Source organism: Protomyctophum bolini, assembly GCF_963924005.1.
Source record: "Protomyctophum bolini genome assembly, chromosome: 1".
NCBI classification, from domain to species: Eukaryota; Metazoa; Chordata; class Actinopteri; order Myctophiformes; family Myctophidae; genus Protomyctophum; species Protomyctophum bolini.
In genome coordinates, this window is record NC_137862.1 from 27,061,735 (window position 1) to 27,089,234 (window position 27,500).

The 27,500-nt window shown below is 43.9% G+C and overlaps 1 protein-coding gene across 2 annotated transcripts in view; it reads right to left on the minus strand.

Moving 5' to 3' along the window:
• tcf12 (transcription factor 12) overlaps positions 1-27,500 on the minus strand; it is a 139,724-nt gene that overhangs the window by 30,174 nt on the left and 82,050 nt on the right. For both annotated transcript variants that reach the window (XM_080759483.1, XM_080759484.1), the window contains 4 exons: positions 6,546-6,645; positions 3,490-3,629; positions 2,736-2,877; positions 1,900-1,970 (listed from right to left, as the gene is read on the minus strand). In XM_080759483.1, coding sequence (XP_080615609.1) covers positions 1,900-1,970; positions 2,736-2,877; positions 3,490-3,629; positions 6,546-6,645 — 453 coding nt within the window. The remainder of the gene's footprint in view (positions 1-1,899; positions 1,971-2,735; positions 2,878-3,489; positions 3,630-6,545; positions 6,646-27,500) is intronic.

The window sequence follows — 27,500 nt, forward strand, 5'->3', positions numbered from 1 at the left end:
CGCACACACACACACACACACACACACAGGGGCCATTTTTCACTGGAATAAACGAAGCCCCGCCCCTTCATCGGCTAGGCTCCGCGGGCGGCTTAGGTGGGGGTGTGTGTGTGTGTGTGTGTGTGTGGGGGGGGGGGGTTGGGGGCAATAAGCACGGCCAATTTAAAAGGGGGCGGAGAACAAAAGGGCCCGCAAAGAGCGCCCCTGTGGAGTATAGGAGCCACAGCGGTTAGAACCCCCCTCGACCACCCCCCAACCCCGAACACAAGCCGACCGTGTCCATTTCACCGCTGCTTTGTCATGCTAATAGAATTGAGTCTGGAAATACAAAAAGACTTAATTTGTGATTATCAAACCCCCACCGCAGCCCACCCACCCACCCCAATGAGCGCACACTTTTCTAATATTGGGGGTGTGCGTCGTGCACACCAGTATAAAGGCTCATCTATAGATCTATTTCCCCAAACGCAGTCAACTTTGATCTATACTTTTAGATCTTTTCATCATTATCTACCGTTTGAACGGGAACATTTTCTGTAGGCCACTTTTAAACCCATTCATTGACTCCGGCGTTTAAAAAATAATAATTTAAGACCCCAAAATTCACCCCAAAATGAACCCGGAAGCAAAATCGGCTATAAAGTTAATCTGGCGATCGTATTTTTAACCCATTTAGACCTGACATCGAAAAAACCTGTGTTTCTATGTCAGTGGTTCTCAAACCTTTTCATGTCAAGGACCCCCAAATTGACACTGATGAGACTGCGGACCCCCATTTGAAAAACCATATGCCAGGGCAGGGACCCCTCATAAGAGAAGATTTTGACGGTTGATTCACAACCCGTTTAATTTCATTAAGTTTGACATGCATATTAGTCTACAGACCCCCCCATGTAATGGCATTTCTATCTCTGAGACCCCCGATTCATATTGTAAAATCAATGTTAATGTACATGTAACTCTGAGAGCGTACAAATGGAAATTGGTTCCATTTGTACGCTCTCAGAGTTACAGACCCATAAGGGTCCATTTGGTGACAAACTATAATTTAGCTGGGGACCCCCTGGAACTCCCTCAAGGACCCCTGGTGGTTCCCCACTTTGGGAACCACTGTCTTAGAGAACTGGAAATCTCTTTGCCAAAAAATAGTCGATCATTGTGAGCTTGTAGATCAGAGATGTTGACCCCCCCCCTCGAGAATATGGACGCTGGGGTTCATGTGGTTAACACTACAGGAGATGCATTACAGTACAACCGATAGGCTTGATTATATTATCCAAACTATATTGTGTGTAATCCATAGGATTTAAAGAGTATTTTACAATGTCCAATTCCCTTCCTTGGAACACTCTTAGTTTAAGCCTACATTTATCCAGGCTTAGACCCCAAAACAACCGCAAATAATATCCTGTGGGGTTTTTTTTTTTTTTAATCAGCATTCAGTATAGCACTTAATTCCCAACATGGCCATTGAGGTCACCTTCTTTAGAGAGAGAGAGAGAGAGAGAGAGAGAGAGAGAGAGAGAGAGAGAGAGAGAGAGGCCATTATTCTAATTTATATTCTTTATACAACACTTATGCCATATCACAAACAGTGATGTAAATAGGTTTTCAATATAATGAGTCCCGGGGATGCAGGGATGGTCTTTTAGATGAGTCTAGGGACATTTTATGAGTCTAGTTTTTATTTGCTGACAAAATTGTCAATATCATTTAGTCTTAGTTTTAGTCATCACAGCTTAGTTCATTTAGTTTCCATAGAGTTTTCGTCTGTGAAAAAAGGTAGTTGACGGACATTTTTCGTCTTAGTTTTAGTCGACAAAATCAACACTGGGGCTGGCAAGCCATTATGACAGAATTCCCATTGGATCACACAGGAGCGTACAGTACTGTACTCACCGAGGCTAAAGCCTTGCCCAGTGCATCTCCAGTCTGTGAAGTTCCAGTGGCGTTCCCCCGACATGCAGCAGCTAAGAAGACCAAACACAATCATTATTATTAAACCCATAAAACAAATAGTCTTCTAAATCCTAAAAGTTTTCTGAAAAACATCATTATGCTCAACCTTTTTCATGTCAAGGACCCCCAGAATTATCTGTATTTGGTCACCGACCCCCATCTGAAAATATGTTGTTTTGGAGATTTGAGTTAAACGTTCGCTCTAAATGTATTCAAAGATTTGCGTCACATTCTCAAATATTCTACAAGCTCGTAGATCTGCTCTTTGTTTGTTTTTGTATCTGTATGACCACACCGTGGTGTTCACAAAAAAAACACCAGTGTAAATTCTCAATGTCTATTTGATTCGTTCTGTGCCATGAGGTACAGTAGAAAACATTGAATGACTTGTCGGGTATATGTCCAAAACTGTAATCATTCCTTGTTTGAATCCTAAAAATGAACATAGTAATAATGTGTCAGGTGAAACAGGCGCTGTCTCCGTTGTCCCCCTTTGTGTTTTGGCTACATCTAGCTACTTCAGCCACATCCGGGATAGCATCCGGTCCGTCGCTAAATGTGCTCCGGTGCTATAAATCACTGGGCGCTATAATTTAATGGATTAAATAACCTCGGGCTAATGATAGCAAAGTGTGTGTAGTGAGTGTGTGTATGGGGGCTGGCGGGGGGGTGGAACTCCTTCTCTTAAAGTCAACGCTGATGGTGGCACAGGCTAACTTCCTTTATGCTAACAGCTAGCTGCAATAAAAGAGTAAAGCAGTACTGTTAGAACATACCCATGACCCCGTCGGTGGCGTTGACAGATGGGGTGTGCGTTGCAGAGACGAACGGTGACGTGCTGGCATTGCTCCGGTGGAAGCTGGACATGGGAGGAAGACTGGCGTTGATGTCTGGAGAGCCAGAGTGTGGAGGGTAGTTCTGAAAGAGATGTGGAAATTACCTTTATTTGAAGTCAAACTAGAAAAAGTGCCCCTCGGGGGACAGGTCTCCACCAGGGCAGTACAGGTTGTGGCCTCCTGGTGGCGCTACAATAAGCCATTGTGAAAAGGGTGCCGTTTCTTCTTACGGATAATTGGATAATTTGAGCCATTTTATTCCAAAAATGTGTTTTGCAAAAATCCACCTGTTGGTGGCGCTATAACAGGCCAATGTGAAAAGGGTGGGATATACTCCTCTGCCTAGTAGAAACGTCTGTGAAATTGCACACTGCGTTCATGATTTGAGGCTGTTTGTTCAAAACGGGCCAATCCTGTAAACTTTGAAAGCCAATGTTAGCCAATCAGGCTTCCTCCTATTATAATAATGTTTTAAAAATCACAGCACTCCATCTTTAAAAACAAATCTACAAGCTCAAAAAGCGTTGCTTGGCACCACATTTGAGCTTTGGTGGTGCTGCTTTTGATGCTTTAGTGTCACGCTCTATTTGAACCTCCGGGTGGGCAGCAGCTATTTCGCCACCTGATCCGAGCGTCTCACATTCAATATTTCTCCTGTGCGTGTGTGTGTGTGTGTGTGTGCGTGCGTGCTCACCAGTCGGTCGTGTGAGTGCAGGTTGCTGTAGTTTCCTGACTGTGGCATGTGAGATGAAGACCCTCCCAGCATTCCACTGTAGCTGGGCTGGCTGATCCCATTGGACGAGTTCCACGGGTCAGAGGAATTGTGGGTCCCATCTAATGAACGACAAACACATCAGTTCATCACATGAATGAATGAATGAATGAATGAATGAATGAATGAGTGAATACATAAATAAATAAATCTCTGTCGGGTCCAAAACTGATACTTTTGATTGATACCTTTTTTTATTTGACAGTAGGCAGAATGGTTACATTTCAAACAAAATCAAAACAAGTCAATACAAAAATGGTTACTTTGTGGACGGGTTAAATTGCGAAAAGAACACACAATAAAAGTTGAAATAATTATGGAGATAAGCAGCAACTACTGCAACGAATTCAAGATGTCGGTGCTCAAATAGAACTGAAGCAAAACAAGAAATAGCTTGTCCTCGGGTAAGAAGTTGATCCAGCTGCACTGGGTGGTGACATCTTGTTGTTTAGTTTGAAAATCATACACAAACAAGGCTGAGTGAACGTGGTGGTTGTAATGCACAACGACCGAGCAAATTGAAAATGGGTTCCGTTCTTACATTCATAGCATATGGACAACACTGTGTTAACACACTTAGGATGCGGTTAGATTCGAACAAAATGTCTTCTAAATCCTGACAGTTTTCTGAAAAACACCATGTTTCTGTGTCAGTGCTTCTCAAACTATTTCATGTCAAGGACCCACAAGAAAATAAGATGTAATTGGCCGCATCTGAAAATATGTTGTTTCAGGGACCCCCTCCCCCGGAAGCAAATATATGAATTAAACGTTAATTTTTGCAATTTGTTTACAAAAAGTAGCAGATCTACATGCTTGTAGCGCAGCACTCGGTGCCGCGCTACTTTAAAAAATACTAAAGTGGTTAAACGCTAAAAGCGACACAGATGCGTTCCCGTCCTAGTTGGGTTAATTCAGTCGATTTCAGCTCAGACATTTATTTCAGACATGCTCTAGTATGAAGAGTGAAGAGTCTGCCTGTGCTAAAAAAAAGTGGACAAGAGATCTAGTATAAATAACTGGAATAAAGTAATTTCACATAAAGTCATTTCACACATGCAGAAAATCGCAGCGCAACGCGTTGTGAGCTTGTAGGTCGGCTATTTTCAGCAAGTGTAAAATCAGTCATTATGACAGCATCAAGGCCCGACAAAATACATTTTAGTCGACTAAATCAACTGTTGATTTAGTCGAGTTAAAATCTCATGATATTTAGTCGACTAAAACTAGACATTCCAGGTGACTAAAATATGACTAAAACTAAATGAAACCTATTCAAGAGATTACGACTGAAACTAAAATCAAAATGCTGTCAAAAACAACACTGGTTGCAGGGCGTCCATTTACTTTACTTAAATTAAGTAAACCAGAGCACACCGTTTTGGTCTAAACACTCCCCCCCCCCCCCCCTTCCTACTTCTGATAATAAGTATAACCTCCCAAATCCCAACATGACCTGGCTTCCCCCCCCCCCTCCCCCATCCTATCTCGAGGTCGTGGAAGGAAGGAATAATATTTGTGTGGCTTTTGGGGACTGAAACATGAGTCTCGTGTCCTGTGCACGCACGCACGCATGCACACAGATAACACACAAGGCCTCTGCTATTCTTTTATGACCTGGAAGTCAGACTGTACACAAAGACATAATACCAGCCTGCATATAAATATATATATATATATGTGTAACCCAGTTTACATAGTGGAGAAACAATTCAATCTGTCTGGCCGCATCAGAGAACTAGGCTACCAAGTCATTTAATATGGTTACAAAAGCTGTACAGCAGAACGGTGCAATACAGTTACTCCGCTCCCCAAAAAAGCATGTCATTACTGTCCCTGTGTACAGTACAATAAAGGCTCGACAAATAGTTTCTAAACATCACATAAAGGCATCATCCTCCATGCCGTTTCACCTAGTTCTGTATCTGAGGTTCATTTGAACGACTACAGTAATATATCAGTTGGTTCTCTCAAACCTTTTCATGTCCAAGGACAGTGTTGTTGATTTTGTCGACTAAAACTATCGACTACCTTTCTTCACTGACGAAAACTAAATGGAAACTAAGCTATTATGACTAAAACTAAGACTAAATATAATTTCGTCAAAAAATAATAACTAAACTAAAAAAGTCTGCCTCCATGTGTAATTTTTTTTCCCCAAATGCAATTATCTCGGATTCTCTTCCTAGATTCAGTTTTTAATAAAAACGAGCTTTATTCATGACCAATAAGTCACTGATCACAGTCACAAGATGTATGTTTCGGTTTGCGGGCATTCCTTTTCAGTTTTATGATCGGGTTGAGAGCGGATGATGATATCGTTGTAGTCAAGTTGTAGTCATGGTTCTGTAGTCATCAGGCCGGTCCCATCAATCTGGAACTTCCTTCCCCCCCCCCCCCCCCCCAAAAAAAAAGAGAGAACGAGGCACGCTTTTATTGTTATTTGTCCGGTTTGAGGAAAAGAAAGTTCCATGTTGATGGTTGACTACAAAACAATGACTACAAACATGATGTAACGATATCATCTGCTCCCGCACGGATCACACAGCAATTTTGTTACACAGACCAGGCTTTCCTCCCGAGTTGGAAAGCCTGGTGACACGAGATTACCCGTTACATAGCCATAAATTCACTTCCTGACTCTCGGCTTCCGAGAAACTAAGGGCCGATTCATACTCCTATTTTACAGCTGTAGTGCCGAAGCTTCCAGCTTGCAGATCTGCTACTTTGAGGCTTTTTTGCGTGACGCTGCATGTAGTTCGATCAAGTCGGGCATTGTTTCTATGTTGCTCTGGAGAGGGAAGTCTGGAAAACTCTGGTGGAGCTGTTGCCCCCGCGACCCGACTACGGATAAGCGGTTGAAGATGGATGGATGGATGGATGGATGAAAGAGGTTTCTGCACAGACAGCAACGTAATATAGCAGCAGTATCAGCAGATAATACAACCCAGGATGCAAAAACAATCTAAATTACTCACCGAAAAAAGTGCTTGCAAACATACTGCTGGAGGGTTTAGGCGACGAGTAGGAGGGCGAGTCTCTGTTGAAGTCTTCCGAGTTGGGAGACGGCGCGTACACCTGCCGCGAGACAAAACAAAAATAAATATTAGCAACATACAGTATGGAACCGCAAGGCTTTCTGTGCTGGGCTCGTTCGTCAGTGCAGAAGTTTCATTACATGGAAGAGGCATTTGCTATAGAGCGCCAAAGTCGAAAACTAAGACTAAATATATTGACAATTTCGTCAACAAATAAAAATTAGACTAAAATGATAGGAAGGGACTAGTGGGCAAGAGATCCACTATAAGTAATTTTACAATTGGTTTGAATGCTGAAAATAGCAGATCTACAAGCTCACAACTTGTGAGCTTGTAGCTATTTTCAGCATGTGTAAAATCGGCCATTACGATGGCATCAAGGCCCGACAAAATACAGTGCAGTGCCCGGTGTCGAGTCGGTCGGACCCACGGTTGTCCAGAACCGCCCCAGAAAGGCCTCTGCGCGGGCTCTGAACAGGGCCCCTGCTAAGGGTCCAGAGCTGGCCATTCTGACGTCTGCATAGACTCCATATTTGGGCATGCCTGGCAAAGAACTCCATATATGGGCATAAAAGAGACACAGACATAATATCTGGGTGGGGGCATTCATTTCCAACTTGCATCGTTCCAACGGGCACCGCCATAGAGGCCCCACGGGCACATTTTTGAATATATATTCTTTCAGAGCGAACGCTTTAAACTCAAATCTTTGCTTCTGGAAGGGTCCCTGGAACAACATGGAGGTCGGCGGCCAAATACAGATCATTCTGGGGCTCCTTGACTATGTAATAGTTTGAGAATCACTGACTGTCAGGATTTAGAAGACATTTGTAGAATCTGATCTCAGGTGGAAATGGGTTAAATGGTTAATCAGCGCTTGTGTAAACTCAACCCCCGGAGAGGAGCACACAGACTCAAAACACATTTGCGATATTCCAGCGAAATTATGCAGACTTATGCAGTACTGAGGGCATAGAAATAGAAATACATGTGGTCTCCCATAAGTATCCATGCATAAGCAAAAAAAATCACAAACGCAAACACAAACACAACCGCATGTGTGCGCACACATGCGCACACATGCGCACACGCACACGCGCACACACACACACACACACACACACACACACACACACACACACACACACACACACACACACACACACACGCAGAAACGCACACACGCACGCACGCACACTTTAATGACTGTGGAAAAGGCAGTGAGTCTCTCAAACAGAAGTGCTGGGTTTAAGGCTCATGCAGAGAGAGAGGTGGATTATCAGGAGGTATTTGCATTTCAGATCATCTGGGCATCTAATGGAAGCATAATGACGACGGGCCACTCACTCACACACGCTTTCACAACTAATTACAGCGCCAGCAGCAGCACTGGAAGGGGAAAAACACAGACGGCTTTTTGCCTTTATTTTTCTACCTGCCGAAGCTGGTGGCTGGTGAGGGAAAAGGGAGCAAAAAAAGAAGCACAAAGACCACGCTGTTGTACAGCTGTGTGTGTGTGTGTGTGTGTGGATCTAGATGGGAGGATCAAAGCCACTAGAGGCCAAACACCAGTGATGTGGTCTCTGTGACTTCATCCAGTCCAGATGGAGGGAGCGAGTGTGGGTGGGTGGGAGAGAGAGAGAGAGCGAGAGAGGATAGAGTAAATACATACAGACAGACAGCACCAGGCCCGTAATACGTCGCCATGTAGCATAAATCACAAGCAGGACCTGCTGTTCAGATCCTGCCTGCCTACCTGCCTGCCTGCCTGCCTGTCTGTCTGTCTGTCTGTCTGTCTGTCTGTCTGTCTGTCTGTCTGTCTGTCTGTCTGTCTGATTCATTTTTTAAATAGCAGATGCACATTTGTGCGGGGTGCTAGTCCTATAAGCACAGCTTTGTGTGTGTTTGCAGCACGGAATGTGACGATTTAATTGGCATGATGATGATGAGAGCGCCCCTCACTTCACAGGAGTGTGATCTTTGCCAGGGGTGAAGCCGCCTGCACGCCTGTGAATTTCCTAAAGGTCTAAATGGAGAATTTGTGTTAAGGGCCTTGCAAACGTGAAGCGAGGAACGCAGGCGTTGTTGCCTGGATCAAGACAGGTCTCCTCCAGGTCTGTTGAAGAGGGTCTGGATCAACACAGGTCTCCTCCAGGTCTGTTGAAGAGGGTCTGGATCAAGACAGGTCTCCTCCAGGTCTGTTGAAGAGGTTCTGGATCAAGACAGGTCTCCTCCAGGTCTGTTGAAGAGGGTCTGGATCAAGACAGGTCTCCTCCAGGTCTGTTGAAGAGGGTCTGGATCAAGACAGGTCTCCTCCAGGTCTGTTGAAGAGGGGCGCGACAACGCAAGCGAAACAGAATCCAGGTCTGGTGAGTCGTGGGCGTGTGCACGTAACGAGCACGTGCGCAACAAATTCACGGGACCGCGCTCACGTAAATACTCTTACGTTGTCGCACAGCGACATCTCCGAGCAAAAATGCATGCAGGTCTCATTGAAAATGAACTATAGGTGCGTTTTATCGCTCCCTGTTTGCAAGGCCCTTTAAACTGTTTACCAAATATCTTTTTTTTTGTAATGTGGATTCTGTGAGATGAAATGGGACAATGATGACTTATGATATTCTGCACTGTTTAGTATTATGTATACATTTATGTCTTTTAACACAATCAGAGCCGGGATTTATTTTCAAAATAGAAGCTCAGGGTACCGGGCAGATGTAGCAGCTTTTACTCTGAAAAACCGGGAGGCATACTGTTGCTTGCTTACCTTACGATGATTACTATCGAGTCTCTCTAGAAGCGTTAATATTCCGTGGGCGAGAGGCATGTTGAAGTCATAAATGAAGACAGAAGTATAGCCATCTGGTCAAAACCACGGAGAGCTCCCTAGATTACGCGCAGCGAGCCTTTACAGAGGTTTATACTTGGGGGGTGCGAGCTGCTTTTCTTCCCGCGCCAATTAACACCACCAACAAATCATGACATAATGCTGACAGGAAAGGTGCAGTGCAACCAAAATACATGAAGTAGAATTCAATCTCACCGACAGACACACGCACACGGACACGCGCACACACACACACACACACACACACGGACATGGACACGCGCACACACACACACACACACACACACACACACACACACACACACACACACACACACACACACACACACACACACACACACACACACACACACACACACACACACACACACACACACGTGCTTAATATCTCTCCAGAACTCCAGTCAGCTCTCTAAGCTTGACATTCAGGGCAGTCGGGTTGCTTGCTGAGCGAGCAGTATGTACTGTTGTTGTGTGTAATGCAAAGCAACCCCTCTCTCTCTCTCTCTCTCTCTCTCTCTCTCTCTCTCCCCTGCATCACACATGTGACCTGGGCTGGCAGGACTTCTGTGGTGATCCCAGAAACCCTCAATGGGCAGCATATGGCAGTGGATCATGCTAATTATCCTCTTTTAGGGCTAACCAGTCAACGCATTAATAAACCCCCGCCCCACCCACCCACACACACACCCACACACACCCACACCCACACACACACACACACACACACACGGCTTTTTTTCCTCCCTCCTTTTCACAACAAGGACATTAATTAAAGAGCCGTCACTCACGAGCGTGCCGAGTCCAGAGTCAACACAACAACACAGTGACTGACTCTATATGTCAGTCCAGAGTCAACACAACAACAAAGTGACTGACTCTATACTGTCAGTCCAGAGTCAACACAACAACACAGTGACTGACTCTATACTGTCAGTCCAGTCAACACAACAACACAGTGACTGACTCTATACTGTCAGTCCAGAGTCAACACAGCAACACAGTGACTGACTCTATACTGTCAGTCCAGAGTCAACACAACAACACAGTGACTGACTCTATACTGTCAGTCCAGAGTCAACACAACAACACAGTGACTGACTCTATATGTCAGTCCAGAGTCAACACAACAACACAGTGACTGACTCTATACTGTCAGTCCAGAGTCAACACAACAACACAGTGACTGACTCTATACTGTCAGTCCAGAGTCAACACAACAACACAGTGACTGACTCTATACTGAGTCCAGAGTCAACACAACAACACAGTGACTGACTCTATACTGAGTCCAGAGTCAACACAACAACACAGTGACTGACTCTATACTGTCAGTCCAGAGTCAACACAACAACACAGTGACTGACTCTATACTGTCAGTCCAGAGTCAACACAACAACACAGTGACTGACTCTATACTGTCAGTCCAGAGTCAACACAACAACACAGTGACTGACTCTATACTGAGTCCAGAGTCAACACAACAACACAGTGACTGACTCTATACTGAGTCCAGAGTCAACACAACAACACAGTGACTGACTCTATACTGTCAGTCCAGAGTCAACACAACAACACATTGACTGACTCTATACTGTCAGCTTGTTGTTTGAGGACGGACGGACATCCCCTTTGTGCAGCGAGTACACAAGTACACACTTAAACAAAAAAAGAAGTAATAGTTGCCTCATGGTTTATATCGCGCCTGTGTTGTTTACCACAAGAAAAGGATCGCGTCCAGTTTAGTTTCCACTTGTTTCCTGCTTTAAAAAAAAGCCGTCTCATCAAGGCCAATTTGGATACGTGGTTGTTGCTGTCGGGGAAGAAACCTCTTAACTCCATATTCAGTAGGTTTAGTGGGTTTATTTTTCCCCGTAAATTACCGCTCTACTGCAGCGTCACACAAACGCATCACAAGTAGAGCTTGAAGATCTGCTGCTTTTGATGCTCTTTTGAACCCGGAAAAGTAACAGTTTTAAATATTATATTAAGTCAGGTATGCATAAATGTGGCCAAATTTGACTGAGGGACTTTTTTTGAATTTGCGTTTTTTTTCATGTTTTTCATGTGATATGAAAGCAGGGAGACAAAACAGGAAAGGGTGCACACCAGTGTTGGTGAGGTGCTGGCCTAAGGCAGTAAACAAGTAAAAATAAGAAAAAGGCTGCACACTCGTAGCCAAGATGCTGTATATTTATTGACAAGAATCCAACGTTTAGACTTTCTTCAGGAAATATTCCCTGAAGAAAACCTCCTAGGTCGAAACGTTGGATTATTGTCAATAGTATACAGCATCGTGGCAACGAGTGTGCAGCCATTTTCTTATTTTTACCTATATATGAAAGCAGGGAATCATAGCTTCAAATTGACATATTGGTTGTTCAGTTTGACCCACCAGTTTTAGAGTAATGTCTTGCAGAGAAACAGCGAGTTGAGAAAACAGGCTTGAAAGGTTCACTTCTGTGGTCTCTAACATTACACCTAGCTACACGTTTAAGCATTTATTTAGTATATTATATTATATATGATATAGTATGTTAATAACAATGTATATTTCTATGCGTGTGTGTCAATGCAAAAATAAACATCCTGCCAATCTTCCATTTAATATTGTATAACCGCAAATGATCAGGTGGAGTAGGTGTTTCACAACACTGCATCTTAACAGCGATGTGCTTCTCTAAGTTACACAGTAAAATCCTCAGTGTTCATGATTTATCCGTACTGGAACTCCACGGGTGTCTACAAATGTAACCAAATGGACCCTTATGGGTCCATTTGGTTACATTTGTGAGCTTGTGCAGGGGGGTTGGACTTATAACACTCATGATTTTACTGTGTAAAGAACCCATCACCACCCAGCCCCCCCTTCCCCCTCTCCCCCCTCGTATCTGTTCTACCGACAGCCTTTGATCTCTTCATGTCACGGCAGTCGCAACTTCAAATGGGGAAAAAGAGAAAAATACAAATTCAAACTGTCGGCATTATGGATGCAACATATGATTATAACGGCAAGGCAAGAAGAAAAAAGATATCCAAACACGTTTGAATGCAGCTATAGGGAAATCAGGCCAACGGCTACGAAAGTTCAAAAAGGGAGGCTCAAAGTGGGATGGCTGCCAGTTGACAATGGCGTGTCCTGTTTTCTGTATGTCATTATTTGGAATCAAACCGCCGCCTCGGGGCAACGTCTTTTCAAGTCTGAATCTCGCTCACTTACGAAGGGCTAAAGAGCATGCAGCGCAGACACAATGCTTCTTCTGAACTATATATACGCTGCACAACTAGGCCCTGCATGAAAAGAACATCTCCAAACATGTCGTTGCACAAAGTCGGCCAAAGGCCCTTCGCCAAAACATTCAAGCGTGTGTGTGTGTGTACGTGCGTGCATGCTTGCATGCGTGTGTGTGTGTGTGTGTGTGTGTGTGTGTGTGTGTGTGTGTGTGTTTCTTAACCCATTTTGACCTGAGATCAGATTCTATTTTATTTTTCAATAGCTAAAGCTTAACATAATGCTAACACCAAAAGGGGTTCCCGCCCTATAGGTTAAGGGAATGCCCTGTGATATTTATGAAAGAACACCCCCCCCCCCCAGAACAATTTTCATAGAGATGAACTTGAAGTGTTAGCTAGCAAGCAGATGTAATAAAAATAATAATAATATAAAATAATATAATATAATAATAATAATAATAATAATAGGATGCAACGTCATTTCTATCTGCTGTATGCATGCAGGCTACATTTCATGTTTTTCTTGAATGTTATAGAGGGATAAAACGTGGACACTTCCGCGGTTAACAAGTCACTGCATGGGGCCTGAGGGGGATCTTTTAAGGACCGGAAAGGAACCGATTAGACAAATACATTTACAACCTTCAAATCCTCACAAATACCTCAAATCTCAAAAGGATCGAGCATTTCTTTATCATGAATCTGAGAAGAAAATAATAATAATAATAATAATATTTATATACTTTTTTTGTTTTTTTTTGGGGGGGGGGGGGGGGGGGGGCAAGAAATCATTTCAACCAGGCATGCTTGCTTGCTTCCAACCACAGATACGATAGAAATGAATATAGGGACAGAAATGACCTCCACTCGCAATGCGCATGCAGGGAATTTATTTTCTTCAGAAATCATTGTAATCCCATCTCTATGATTTCATCTATAATCCGCCATCAATCCCCGGCGTTGTCCAGCCCCAGCAAAGCGTCACTACTAACCAGACAGACAACACTGCCGCGTCGATATGCAATCTGCACACATAATAAGACAGGCAGCAGAGACCTGCTGTAGGCAGGCAGCAGAGACCTGTAGACAGGCAGCAGAGACCTGTAGGCAGGCAGCAGAGACCTGTAGACAGGCAGCAGAGACCTGTAGACAGGCAGCAGAGACCTGTAGACAGGCAGCTAAGACCTGTAGACAGGCAGCAGAGACCTGTAGACAGGCAGCAGAGACCTGCTGTAGGCAGGCAGCAGAGACCTGTAGACAGGCAGCAGAGACCTGTAGACAGGCAGCAGAGACCTGTAGACAGGCAGCAGAGACCTGTAGACAGGCAGCAGAGACCTGCTGTAGACAGGCAGCAGATACCTGCTGTAGACAGGCAGCAGAGACCTGTAGACAGGCAGCAGAGACCTGCTGTAGTCAGGCAGCAGATACCTGCTGTAGACAGGCAGCAGATACCTGCTGTAGACAGGCAGCAGAGACCTGCTGTAGACAGGCAGCAGAGACCTGCTGTAGACAGGCAGCAGAGACCTGCTGTAGACAGGCAGCAGAGACCTGCTGTAGACAGGCAGCAGATACCTGCTGTAGACAGGCAGCAGAGACCTATTGTGCACAGGATTCAATGAAAGGGTTTCATGAGCAGGTGGTTCAAAGCAAGTGTTGTTTTTGAAAGCTTCACCTTATACCATATTGGGGGCGCTGCGGTTTAAGCACTTATTCTATACTTCGTCGCATGCCAGCGTTGTGGGCAAATTTACATGCATATAGTGTCATGACGCGTCGAGTTTCTTTTTATGAGATAAACCCCGGAATCGCAAAATAAGGTGTCTTTCTCTCCTATAATGAGTGATGGCAAAATATACCAAATCTTCATTGAGGTTTAATCTGTTGCACAGAAATATAAGTGTTACATGTGTATCGCAAGTTGCAAAACCACATTTTTAAACACAAAACTCAAATCGCCAGATATTCTTTTTGTCTTTGTTGAATACCTTTTGAACTTGTTCCTTTGGCACAACAGATGCCCCGCACAACTCGCACTTGTCTAAATAGCTAAATAAGGAAGGAACGGAGAAAGACAATCTATTCTGCGTAGTATATATCAAGGTTTTCATTTCATTTTTTAGCACTAAATGAGCCACAGAAGATAATATCAGAGAGCTGCTCTATGCTACAGTCTCTGTATTTGTTCCGTGGCCAGGACAAAACTCTGCTCTCCCTTCACAGTGCTCCAGATGGCGAGCCTATAATGTACTCCGTTATTTTTAACAAATTCACATGGATTACAGTACGTTGATGCTATAAGAACGAACATTATTGTCCTTTCTCCGTGCGAGGAAAAACCATGATGATGATGATGATGATGATGATGATGTTGGTATTGCTTATTTATCAGCGTGCCGTTTGATCACAAGCCTCTGACCCATGCTGCTCCACATGCTCCCAATCTTCTCCACGACCCAAACTATACAACGCAACGGCTGTTAATACTTAATATGAGAGAGATCAAAGTGATGGCTTTTTGTGTGCTGCGGGAAGAAAAGAGAAGAAAAAAACAAGGAATGGCCGTAATGGGCTTTATAAAGGGGGGAAAGTTAAAACACAAGTCTGAGCAAGCTGAACTTTTTAAACACACATCAGACAAGAAGTCTAAAAAAAAATATCTGCCCCGACTGGCTGTTTTTTTCTTCTAAGACCTGCACTTTCGACGTACAAAAAAAATAAAGTTTACGTAACGGAGTAAGCATCCGGTACTAATGAACGGTGGAAAATCTCTGTGTGTAATTTGCTTATGACAATTTCATTATTTAAGGATTACTGAAATTCACCAGAGAGAGAGAGAGAGCTCAGCTCAGGCAGGGGAATAAAATACAGCCTTGGGCTGCAGGACCCAAAAACCTGCTAGGAAGAGCTGTTCTGGTGTGTGTCTGGTTCATTAAGAACTGAAGAGCTGTTCTACATGCAGTGTGTCTGGTTAATTAAGAACTGAAGAGCTGTTCTATGTGTGTCTGGTTAATTAAGAACTGAAGAGCTGTTCCACTGTGTGTCTGGTTAATTAAGAACTGAAGAGCTGTTCTATTATGTGTGTCTGGTTAATTAAGAACTGAAGAGCTGTTCTACGGTGTGTCTGGTTAATTAAGAACTGAAGAGCTGTTCTACTGTGTGTCTGGTTAATTAAGGACTGAAGAGCTGTTCTATGTGTGTCTGGTTAATTAAGAACTGAAGAGCTGTTCTACGGTGTGTCTGGTTAATTAGGAACTGAAGAGCTGTTCTATGTGTGTCTGGTTAATTAAGGACTGAAGAGCTGTTCTACTGTGTGTCTGGTTAATTAAGAACTGAAGAGCTGTTCTACTCTGTGTCTGGTTAATTAAGAACTGAAGAGCTGTTCTACTGTGTGTCTGGTTAATTAAGAACTGAAGAGCTGTTCTATACTGTGTGTCTGGTTAATTAAGAACTGAAGAGCTGTTCTATGTGTGCCTGGTTAATTAAGAACTGAAGAGCTGTTCTATGTGTGTCTGGTTAATTAAGAACTGAAGAGCTGTTCTACTGTGTGTCTGGTTAATTAAGAACTGAAGAGCTGTTCTACTGTGTGTCTGGTTAATTAAGAACTGAAGAGCTGTTCTACTCTGTGTCTGGTTAATTAAGAACTGAAGGGCTGTTCTACTGTGTGTCTGGTTAATTAAGAACTGAAGAGCTGTTCTACTCTGTGTCTGGTTAATTAAGAACTGAAGAGCTGTTCTACTCTGTGTCTGGTTAATTAAGAACTGAAGAGCTGTTCTACTCTGTGTCTGGTTAATTAAGAACTGAAGAGCTGTTCTATGCATGCGTGTCTGGTTAATTAAGAACTGAAGAGCTGTTCTAAGTGTGTTAATTATGGTTAATTAAGAAAGCCACATATGATTACATTTAGTGATCCTGATTAACTTGGAACTGTCACAACTGATGAGGCATCAATGCTCACGCACGTGCAGTGTGCACTCTCTCTCTCTTTCTCTCTCTCTCTCTCTCTCTCTCCATCGCGCGCACACACACACACACACACACACACACACACACACACACACACACACACACACACACACACACACACACACAGTATTGCCTAACAACAATGCACCACCACCACCCCATTATGAAACATCAAATTTTGCGAAAAGGAAAGAACCAAATCAAAGAGTCTTTGCTGCTGAGAGGTCCCAGAAATCACATTAGGCTCCCTGTAGCGTCAAGAATGTCCCCACGTGATTAAAGACAGATGGAATAACAGCAACACTCTTTCTGCTTGGAGCTCAATCTGCAAACAGGAAAAAGTCTAAACCTCAACAGGCAGCCCTCTCTCTTTTTCTTGCCTTAATCATTCCCAGACTCCCACTTGTTATTATTTCAACCCAGTCTCTGCAGCTCGGCCAAAACACAGCCAGTACAAATAAATTGCACTACTGCAACAACTTAAACTACAACTTAAAAGTAAACGCAGATTAATTCTGTCTACACTAAAAGAAAGTGAAAGAAGAAATGGCTCTTTAACTTTATTCACATCTATATAACTTAGAACCACACACTTCAGAGGGTGTTCTTTTTATGTACAACAAGACACAAGTAGTTAAGAACTACTAGTACGTTTTCTAATGTTTGCTGGGAGAGTATTATGTTCACAACAGACCTGTGCATATCAGCTATAAAGTGCAGTACAGTATCACACAACTATATGGCTGAAGCAGATAGAAGACACGTGCACAAGTGCATGTGCGCGCGTGCACACACACACACACACACACACACACACACACACACACACACACACACACACACACACAGAGAGAGAGAGAGAGAGAGAGAGAGAGAGAGCAGGCAACATGCAGTATACCTATGTCTCCCTGTCAAACCCAAGGATGAACTATACAAGTCTAGACATAACAGTAGTGACAACAGAAACAGCAAAAGGAGGGAAAAGATCCCTAGCTGTCTTCCCCACCTCTCTCTCTCTCTCTCAAACCCAGATACATTCCCCACACACACACACACACACACACACACACACACACACACACACACACACACACACACACACACACACACACACACACACACACACACACACACACACACACACACACACACACACACACACACACACACACACACACATACATACAACTCACCGATTTGCCATTGTAGTAATACATTAAGGAGTTACTGCCCATTCCAGGGACCGGGTAGGCGCAATACATTCTACAGCTTTCAAACAATTCACCAGAACTGCGAGCATGTAAAGTATAAATATATATTATACTGTTCTCCAGAAGAAGAAGAAGAAGAAGAAGACGAACTCGCGGCGCGCTGGGCGGTATTATAGCGAGAACAACTGTGCCTTTCTCCCTCCAGACACAGTGTGTGTGTGTGTGTGTACATCCAAAGCCGTTCCAAAAGGGACTAATAATTCGTCTCACAGTCCTTCCCCTGGCCCTCCGACACACACGCGCACACACAGATAAACACACACGCGCACACACACACCACCGACCCACTCAGAGAGGGGGAAACGCATGCAAAGCTGGACTGTACCATCGCCACGCTCTAAGCAGAGGGGTGGTGGTTCTGTTTTCTGTGTGGGAAAAAAACAGGAGGGGCTGCCCCTGGCCTGTGCTGTCTGTGGTGCATCCCCCCCCCCCCCCCCCCCCTCTCTCTCTCTCTCCTCTTTAAGCCACGCAAGTGCTGCTGAGGCACAGAGGAAGACGAGAGAGGAAGACGAGAGGAGGGGGATGAGGAGGGGAGGGAGAGGGAGGGAGAGGGAGGGGGAGGGAGGGTAACAAAAAAAAGAAGAAAAAAGATAAAGGGAAGTGGGTGGGACAGAAAACAAATGTGCGGAGTGGATTTTACAAAGAGAGAGAGAGAGAGAGAGAGAGTATCATTCCTATTAAATTTTTCTGCAGCGGAACCACAACTGACTGGAACTAAAAAGCATTTAGTTTTAACAGAGATTTTGTTCATTAATCTCGTCAAGTCGGAAAACGAACAAAATGAACAAGTGCAATTGAGCCTTTCACAGCTCCCTTTCTTTCACAGGTTTCTGAATACTCCTGCAGCTACTCTCTTGTTTTTGGAACAATTAAACGAGTGCGCAGGCAGCGAGCGAGGTACATTTTGTTTTAGTTTTTTTGTTTAGTTTTTTTTCTAGCATCACCATCTGGCATTAAGATATTAACCAGCTCCCACACACCCTTGCACCAATTAGCATTGGGAGAAAAAAAGTGGACACTCTGGGCAAAAAATGGTAGCGAGAGAGAGAGAGAGAGAGAGAGAGAGAGAGAGATTGTGTTTAAAAAAAGATAAATGACACTTTTACTGCTTGGCAGAACGCCACCACTTTTGAGCGGATGGAGCGGCGGAGGCTGAACACAGTAGTTAACCCATTGAGGTCAGATCAGACCAGATTCAACCTCATGTTTCTATATCATGGTGCTCAAACTATTTCATGTCAAGAACCCCCAAAAATGATGTGTAATTGGCCGCCGACTCCCATCTGAAAATATGTTGTTCCAGGGACCCCCCCACCCCACCCCAGATGCAAAGATATAGTTAAAAACGTTCTGAAAGAATACATAATTATTCAAAATATTTGTGCCACATTTTCAAGATGAAAAAGAAAAAGGGAAAAAAAAGCAGATATACAAGCTCGTAGTGCGGCACTCTGTGCCACGCTACGAGCTTACCCTGGCTAAAGACTTTTTAATTGTCCTGCTATGGTTTGCTGCGGGAGTGACGACCAGATCCAATACTTTGGGAGTTTGATTTGAGGGACAGAATAATTGTGTAGTATGTGGGACAAGTGCATGCAGGGACGGGACGTCGGGATTAGAAACGTAATTACTTCAGATTGCTATTAAATTGCCTTGATGTCATATTCGACCATATAGGCCTAATATTGTATATCACTTTGTTATTAACCCATTTAGACCTTAGACTTGAGGACGATTCTACAAAATGTCTTCTAAATCCTTACAGTTTTCTGAAAAATCCCATGTTTCTATGTCAATCGTTCCCTCAAAAATATATGTAGTTGGCCGCTGACCCCCTTGTTCCTGCAGGGACCCCCCAGAAGCAAAGATTTGAGTTAAAGACGTTCAATCTGAAAGAATATATATTCCAAATTTGTGCTACATTTTAGCAGACCTACAAGCTCATAGCGGGCCAACTAATAGGGCATGCATTTGAACACTGATTGTATAATCCATTGCGTTCTTATTTTGAACGAGAGGTCAGAAATGAAGAGCTTAGTATATCCATCAGATCAAAACCACGGAGAGCGCTCTAGATTAGGAGAGACGAGGCATTATTTCTGCCGCGGTACACTAGGAAGTAACCCTAGGACGTGTGGACACGTTGGATGGACGGAAACGGTTAATGTGTGTGGAGGAGAGAGTATATGAGAGCCCCACTAGTCCATACAGTGTGACTGTGTGAGGAGAGAGTATATAAGAGCCCCACTAGCCCATACAGTGTGACTGAAGGCCTTAATGTGGAGGAGAGAGTATATAGCTGAGAGCCCCACTAGTCCATACAGTGTGACTGAAGGCCTTAATGTGGAGGAGAGAGTATATAGCTGAGAGCCCCACTAGTCCATACAGTGTGACTGAAGGCCTTAATGTGGAGGAGAGAGTATATAGCTGAGAGCCCCACTAGTCCATACAGTGTGACTGAAGGCCTTAATGTGGAGGAGAGAGTATAGAGAGCCCCACTAGTCCATACAATGTGACTGAAGGCCTTTCATGTCTCCCAGCTAGTGGAAGCTTCCTGGACCTAAACACAGGAGGCTAGAGGGGTACATACTGATTGAGAGCATTATTGTTATAGGAAGATGAAAGCCCACCACTTCCCTAAGAAAACTAAGGCCTTTATTTATGTGTTGTTTTATGTTTTTACTCCCTCCGCCAGTACTGTTATTATTTATCCTTCTCTTTCTTCTCCGCGAGATGCTTTTAACTCTCCCAAAAGCACTGGAGGTCTTATACTCTCCACGCCGCTGGGACTGCTTTATGTCGGAATCTGTTTCAACTTGGTGCTTTAAGGAAGAAAAAAAAATGTCATGATAGAATTGTGTTTGATAGATCCAAAACAAGTCCAGACACAGAGAGTCGAGAGGGGGGAAAATACAGTACATGAAAGTATAAGAAAATACAGTACATGAAAGTATATGAAAATACAGTACATGTCATGAAAGCTGAAAACCTGAAATGTGGTGGATAGATGGGGCGTTGATCGTTGGACTCGCCAACAACACGCAAGCAACAACAAAAAAGCACACCCGTGTGAACTGAGTGGTGCAAACCCCCCCCCCCCCTCCCCCCCCCCCTCTCTCTCTCTCTCTCTCTCTCATTATCAGGCAACAGTGCAGCACTATCTCTCTCTCTCTCTGTTTCTGGCACAACAGCGCCACTTTTGGTACTCATTGGTACTGGTGCTCATAGTCACACACGTGAACAACACGGACATTGCTGTTCCTTGGAGTGGTTGCACCACTCAAAAAAGAGCCAACCAACCCAAGTGCTTGTTCCCTTATTCAGGACGTTGCCATTGCGTGGCCTATTTCTTTGTACTGGCTATTTATAGCAGGTGCAAAGTGTATTGTTAACACTTTCTCAATAAATGCCTACATATTTCATAGTACTTTTTTTATCATAGAATAAGCACAGGAAAGGGCAGAAAGATTCAAAATAAATAAATTAAAGTAACTGCGGAACGGAACTAAAATAAATCTTTTAGCCTGTGATGATCTAAAGTCAAGTTCATTTCAATTAGTCAAGTTTAATACGTAAGAAAAGGCTTACCAAATGAAAATAAAATAATAATAATCTTATTAATAATCATGTTGATCAGTGATTGCTTGTTGTCTATCCTATAGTACCAACATCAATACAGCACAGAATTGTGGACAAAATCTTATCCAACTGCAACAGAAATATTCTTTACTTTTGGGTCTGCAGAGAGAGGCTGAATCTGGTCAAATGCTGAATAAATAATGGGCCTTGATATATGAAAAAGGTTGAAGACCAACCACTGCTCTAAGAATGATGGTGAGAACAAGCTCAGAATTTAATCCAGAGCAGCAAAAAAGTCCAACTCGGGGCTGTGCTTCACGCCGAAGGGGCGGGCCGCGGGTTCGTTCCCACCTGTTCCCTCCGCTCTCTCTCTCTCTCTCTCTCTCTCTCTCTCTCTCTCTCTCTCTCTCTCTCTCTCTCTCTCTCTCTCTTCGGTATAACCAACATTCCTGTCACTCGGGAAGGTGTTTTTCTTGCAGGGGATTTGTCTGGGTGTTTGGAAAAAAGATTTGAGCAAATCCACTAGGCTGTGAGGTCAGCCCTATGCATGCATCTCACGCACGGATTTAGCGATGATGTCACTGAGACAGGAAGATTGTTTCCTGTTAAGAAGCTCCGGATCTTATTAGGGAGGGAGGGTGGACTTGCAGGGTGGGGGGGGGGGGGGGATTCATAATCTCTGTGAAGCCCCCCCCCCCCCCCCCCCCCCCCCCCACCCAATGACATTCATGCACACAACAAAAAACATTGCCTTCTTTGACAATTCAAATTCACAATGTTGCTTACCAAATCAAGCCGCTTGTGTATTTCTTTAAAACAGCGGTTTTCAACCAGTGGTCCTTGAGGAGGGGGGGGGGGGGGGGGATCCCCAGATAAAAGTTGGTAACCAAAATGAACCCTTATATATATCTTCAACTCTGGCTACCCCATAAGGGTCCATGTGGTTTCATTTTACGCTCTCAAGAGTTGAATTATTGTTAAGTGCATGCATCTGCATTACTTAATTTTAAAAGAATTGTTATTTTGATCAACGTTTGCCTGTTATCTCTCCTCACAGTCAATAATGGGCCTTGACATAAAAAGGGTGGAAATTAAACCACTGCTATAAATAATAATAATAATAATAATTGTCGGGCCAGAGGACCAGCCGACATGGTCAATTTGAGACGATTAAAAAAAGAAAAAAGAAAAGCTTGCATGTCGGACTTCAAAGGTGCTGATGGTTCCTGATTTGACTGTGGAGTGGGTAGAAATATTGACACATGGACCGTCATCTCTCCTCATATGACTGTGGAGTGAGTGGATTATATTGACACATGGACCGTCATCCCCCCCCCCCTCCCTCTCTCTCCCCCCTCTCTCTCTCTCTCTCTGTAATTAGCAGGCAACAGTGCAACACTATCTCTCTCTGCCACTTTTGCCCCTACTGTTAAACATAGGGACATAGGGACACGTGGACATTGCTGTTCCTTGGAGTGGAACTCAAAACGTGAGCGACAGCCACAATACTAGAGGGAGCGTAAACAATGATCTGGTGCCACCCACTAAAACAAATATGGGAAAATTCACCTTCCTACTGCTATTCAGGTGTGGAATGCCCCGCCCCCTTCCCTTAAAACAAGCAAATCACTGGCCTCGACGGGAACCCCTGTTTTAAGCTTATTATGTTATACTTTAGCTATTGAAAAATAGCAGATCTACAAGCTCACAAGCTTGTATCTGCTATTATTGAAAAATCGTGAAAATGTGCCTCAATTCTTTGAAAAATATATTCTTTCAGAGCGAACATTTTTAACTGAATTCTTTGCTTCTGGGGGATCCCTGGAACAACATATTTTCAAATGGGGGTCGGCGGTCAATTACATATATTTTTGGGGGTCCTTGACATGGAATATTGAGCACTATACTGACATACTATAGGCTACATAGGTATTTCAGGAAACTGTCTGGATTTAGAAGACATATTTTAAATGGCCTAAATGGGTCAAAACAGGCCTAAAATGTCACCTGTCAGCAGGTCAGAGGGAGAGGAGGTTTTAGATTATTGTTCATGACTGTGAGTGAGTGCATGGGACCCGAATGGAAACAAGACCGCACGGTCTTTCTTTGGAAATCCTTTCGGACAAAAATGCCTGACTGCTTCTGTTTGCACGCAGGTGTTTTCAGCCCTCAGCTATAGAGCAGGGGTTCTCAACCCGTGGGTCGCGACCCCTCTGGGGGTCGCCAAATTATTTTGGGGCGTCCCCGAATTATATAAAAAAAAAAGAAAACCTTTTTTTTTGCTGCAACTGAATGGCTGGAAAATGGAAATGAAGAGTTTACATATAGTACACATATACACCTTCCCTAATGATTATCTGGTTTCAGTATTTATTATTATGGTGTATTGTCTCTATTATTAAGGTTATTGTAGCAGTCCATTTATATTGGGGGCTTGGAGGGGGCGGGGCGGGGGTCCCGAGACACTGCCAAAGACTCTCCGGGGGTCCCCGGCCAAAAACGTTGAGAACCCCTGCTATAGACTCTATAGCAGGGGTTCTCAACGTTTCGGTGCTCTATAGAATAGAGCACCAAAGTCTGACGGCAATATCGGTAGAGGGCGCTATAAATCCACGGGTTCATGTACTATTTATTTGCATTGTAATCCCCATAGGGGGATTTTAGATCGCCTCATATAAGAACTGTGTTTGAAAAATAAACATGTCATCTCGGCCGTTTCACTCATATGGATATGAAGAATCACCTGACATAGAAAACGTTATTGTTACTGCTACTGAATTAGTTTTCGCTTGAAACTGACTGTATCATATATATGAGTGACTGACACAGAGACACCTCCCTGACAATAACGCCAAGACAGATTGTTTATTTTTGGACCACAACGCTTATATGAAATGATTTTAAGATGACCCCATGTTATTCTCCATATAGAGACATTACTTCCGTGAACCAGGCAGAACCAGGAGAGTGACGTCAGGACTTTAGAACCAGGGGATGAGCGAGTGACGACAGGACTTCACACACAGAAATACAAGGGGTTAATGGGCCATGCATCCAGCAAGCCCAACCCACTAGTCACGTTGAGTGGCACCACACAATTTAGTCTTTTACTTTAAAATCACCATAGCTTGGTTTTCATGCAGTTTCCATTTAGTTTTCGTCAGTTTTCGTCATAGTTTTAGTCGACGAAATCAACAGTGACGGGGACCATACAAGATTGCGAACGCTTGACATGTAATGTCAAGTGAAACGGATGAAAGATATGATAATGAGTCAGTAAATAAATAATTAGAAACAGGATGAGTGTGGCTTTGATAACATAACAGTGTTGTTGACTTGAACACAAATTATGTCTTCATAAAAACCCATGTGGATTTCAGACTGGGTAATAAACATTATACACGGAATGTGCCTTTTAAGGCTTGCATGTCCCTCTGTTGGAATTCAATGCAGTCCACTGACTCGTTCACTCTGCAGCCAATGAGTCAGTGGACACGTGCACACGCACACGAGGAGAGAGACATAGCATCTATAAACTTCTCAGTTCTCAGTTTAAAAGCTCCTCTATGGACATTATAGCGATAATGTATTCTTGGGACTGTCAGTCCGTGGGTGTGTGTGTGTGTGTATATAAATTCTCCCCAGTTCTTACGCACAATGTCTGACCTGCATGGCACTCTCCCCTGTCAATATAATTTTTTTGAGTGGTGCAACCACTCCTATAGACAGTTATGTGTATCCTTGGCTGGCTGTGTCCGAGCACGGAAATAGCGTTTGCCGGCCCCCTGGGCGCGTTCCTGGGGGTCTGGATATTCCGGGGACCCACACACGGTAACTCTGTATTTTCTCAACGATTTCAGACGAACAACAAACGAAAAGGGAGGTGAGGATGGCGAGAAGGACTTCACTCCCACCACCCTAACAAACAGACAGGGGCACAACATACAGCTAAATCACTCCTTCCCGAAGGGAGTGAAATAATAGGGGTATAAACAACACATAAACTAACATAACTAAACAGACATGACGAAAATAACAGAAGTGGCCCCGAGCTGAACTCGGGATCAGGGAGATCATTCATCCTCACTGCTGCTGCTCCACTCAATTTCCTTCTGCGAAAACATTGTGACTAATTTAAAATAATTCTCATCGCACTCGGTGTTGCAAGGATGTTTTGCGTGGCGTTTTTCTTTTTTCGGATTTGCTAAAACGCACGGAAAGAAACGCGCTCTATTGCTGCAAACACGCTTTGAATCCTCTGGAGCACGACGACAACGTCTTTGACAAAACTACAAACGAGGCTCTAAATAACAAACACTCCACCTTAGTGATTGTTGACAGGCCATGTTCTCCAGACACTGCCAGCACACTCAAATCAAGGCCTGCATTAATGCCGCGCACTCACGCAAGGCCCTACAATGAATAATTCACAACAGAGCACCCTAGAATGTGCGTAATGACTTTAATCTGTGCATTATTTTGGTGCACTTTGTCCCCCTTTTAACTCCTCGTGCTCCGCGGACTAGAGAAGATGAAAGGACCGGGGCGGGCCTCTGGTTTTGTTTGTGCCTGTGTCCATTATCTCCCCTGCCTCTTTAATGTCAGCGCAGAGTTTCGAGCAAAACCAAACAAAAGCTTTAAAACACACATGACCCCATTGGTCCCAGGAGGAGCGTACGTACGTGTGGTGTGCTGGCTGGGATTCTGTTCAGGATCATCAGCAGTCAAACTAAAGGGTCTTATCTAATCATCCATCTGATGGCCTCATCCCCCCCCTCCCCCAGGGAGCCCCCCCCCCCCAGTACAACCACTGGGGGTCAGATGCAATACTGTCCAGGGACGTGCACACATAGACATCAAAGGGGGCTTCAGCCCCCTGCCCTTTTACGCAGTCTGTAAAATAACTGCCCTCTCCTCCAGACCACGAATGTAGCATTAACTACATGGTGAAAGAAATGCAACCTGAACTTGGAACGCAGCATTTTGCCTTGAACTAATTTGTTGTCCAAATCCATGTCGTTGCACCTCCATCTCCAGTAGATAAAGAGTGCTGGGTTGCGTCCCGAAAATAGCAGATATGTAAGCTCGAAACGCGATCCATTTCGGGCTTGAAGAAGATTTTTATTGAATCCTGAAAAGTACCAGTTTTGGGACCTAAGAGTTTTCCACTATACCGTCTGTGTGTACGTTGAACAAGTGCGATGATAATTCATTTTGATCTCACCCCGTTGCCTAGAGTGCACTGTATCTGCCTCCATATATTTATGTTTATCTTGATCCTACCAACCCTGTACTCATAAATATTTGTACATCATGTTGTAAATGTTTATCCGAGGACCTTTCCGCCCGAGCTCCGCTCAGCTCCTGACCTGCTGACGGCGTATTTCAAAATAAAAGGCCAAAAAACACAGCATACCCTCCTGTACAACTATATACCTTTATCTTTGAAATGGTTTGAAGACAGATGGAGAGAGGGTGTGTGTGTGTGTGCGTGTGTGTGTGTGTGTGTGTGTGTGTGTGTGTGTGTGTGTGTGCAGATACGAGGCATTCTTTCTGCAGCGGTAAACGATAAATAAACGGGACCGCGCATGAACGAAGAGCGAAGCGTACGGTGGCCTTGGAGTCCCACTCAAAAATTAAAAAAGGAAAAAATTCAAAATATTATTCTCTGGCCTGATATCATTGAAGATGCACTAGGACATGTACACACGTCATTGCAACCCGTCGGTTGGATTGCTTATGACGTGTGGACACGTCAGATGGACGGAACCTTAAGGGCGAGAAGCGACCACAGGAACTAAAGCAAGACAACTTACAAGCAAAGGCTCTTCAAAGCACACGTGAGGAGGAAAAAAGGGCTGAAACAAATTACAGGTGTAGTTACATAAAGCGTCTGTAGGAGGTGTAAAAGAGCAAGTTTTGCCGTTACAGGCAAGCATGTTAACAGTGTTAACAGGCAAGAGAGTAACAGAATGTCATGTGTGCTGGACATCGATTGAG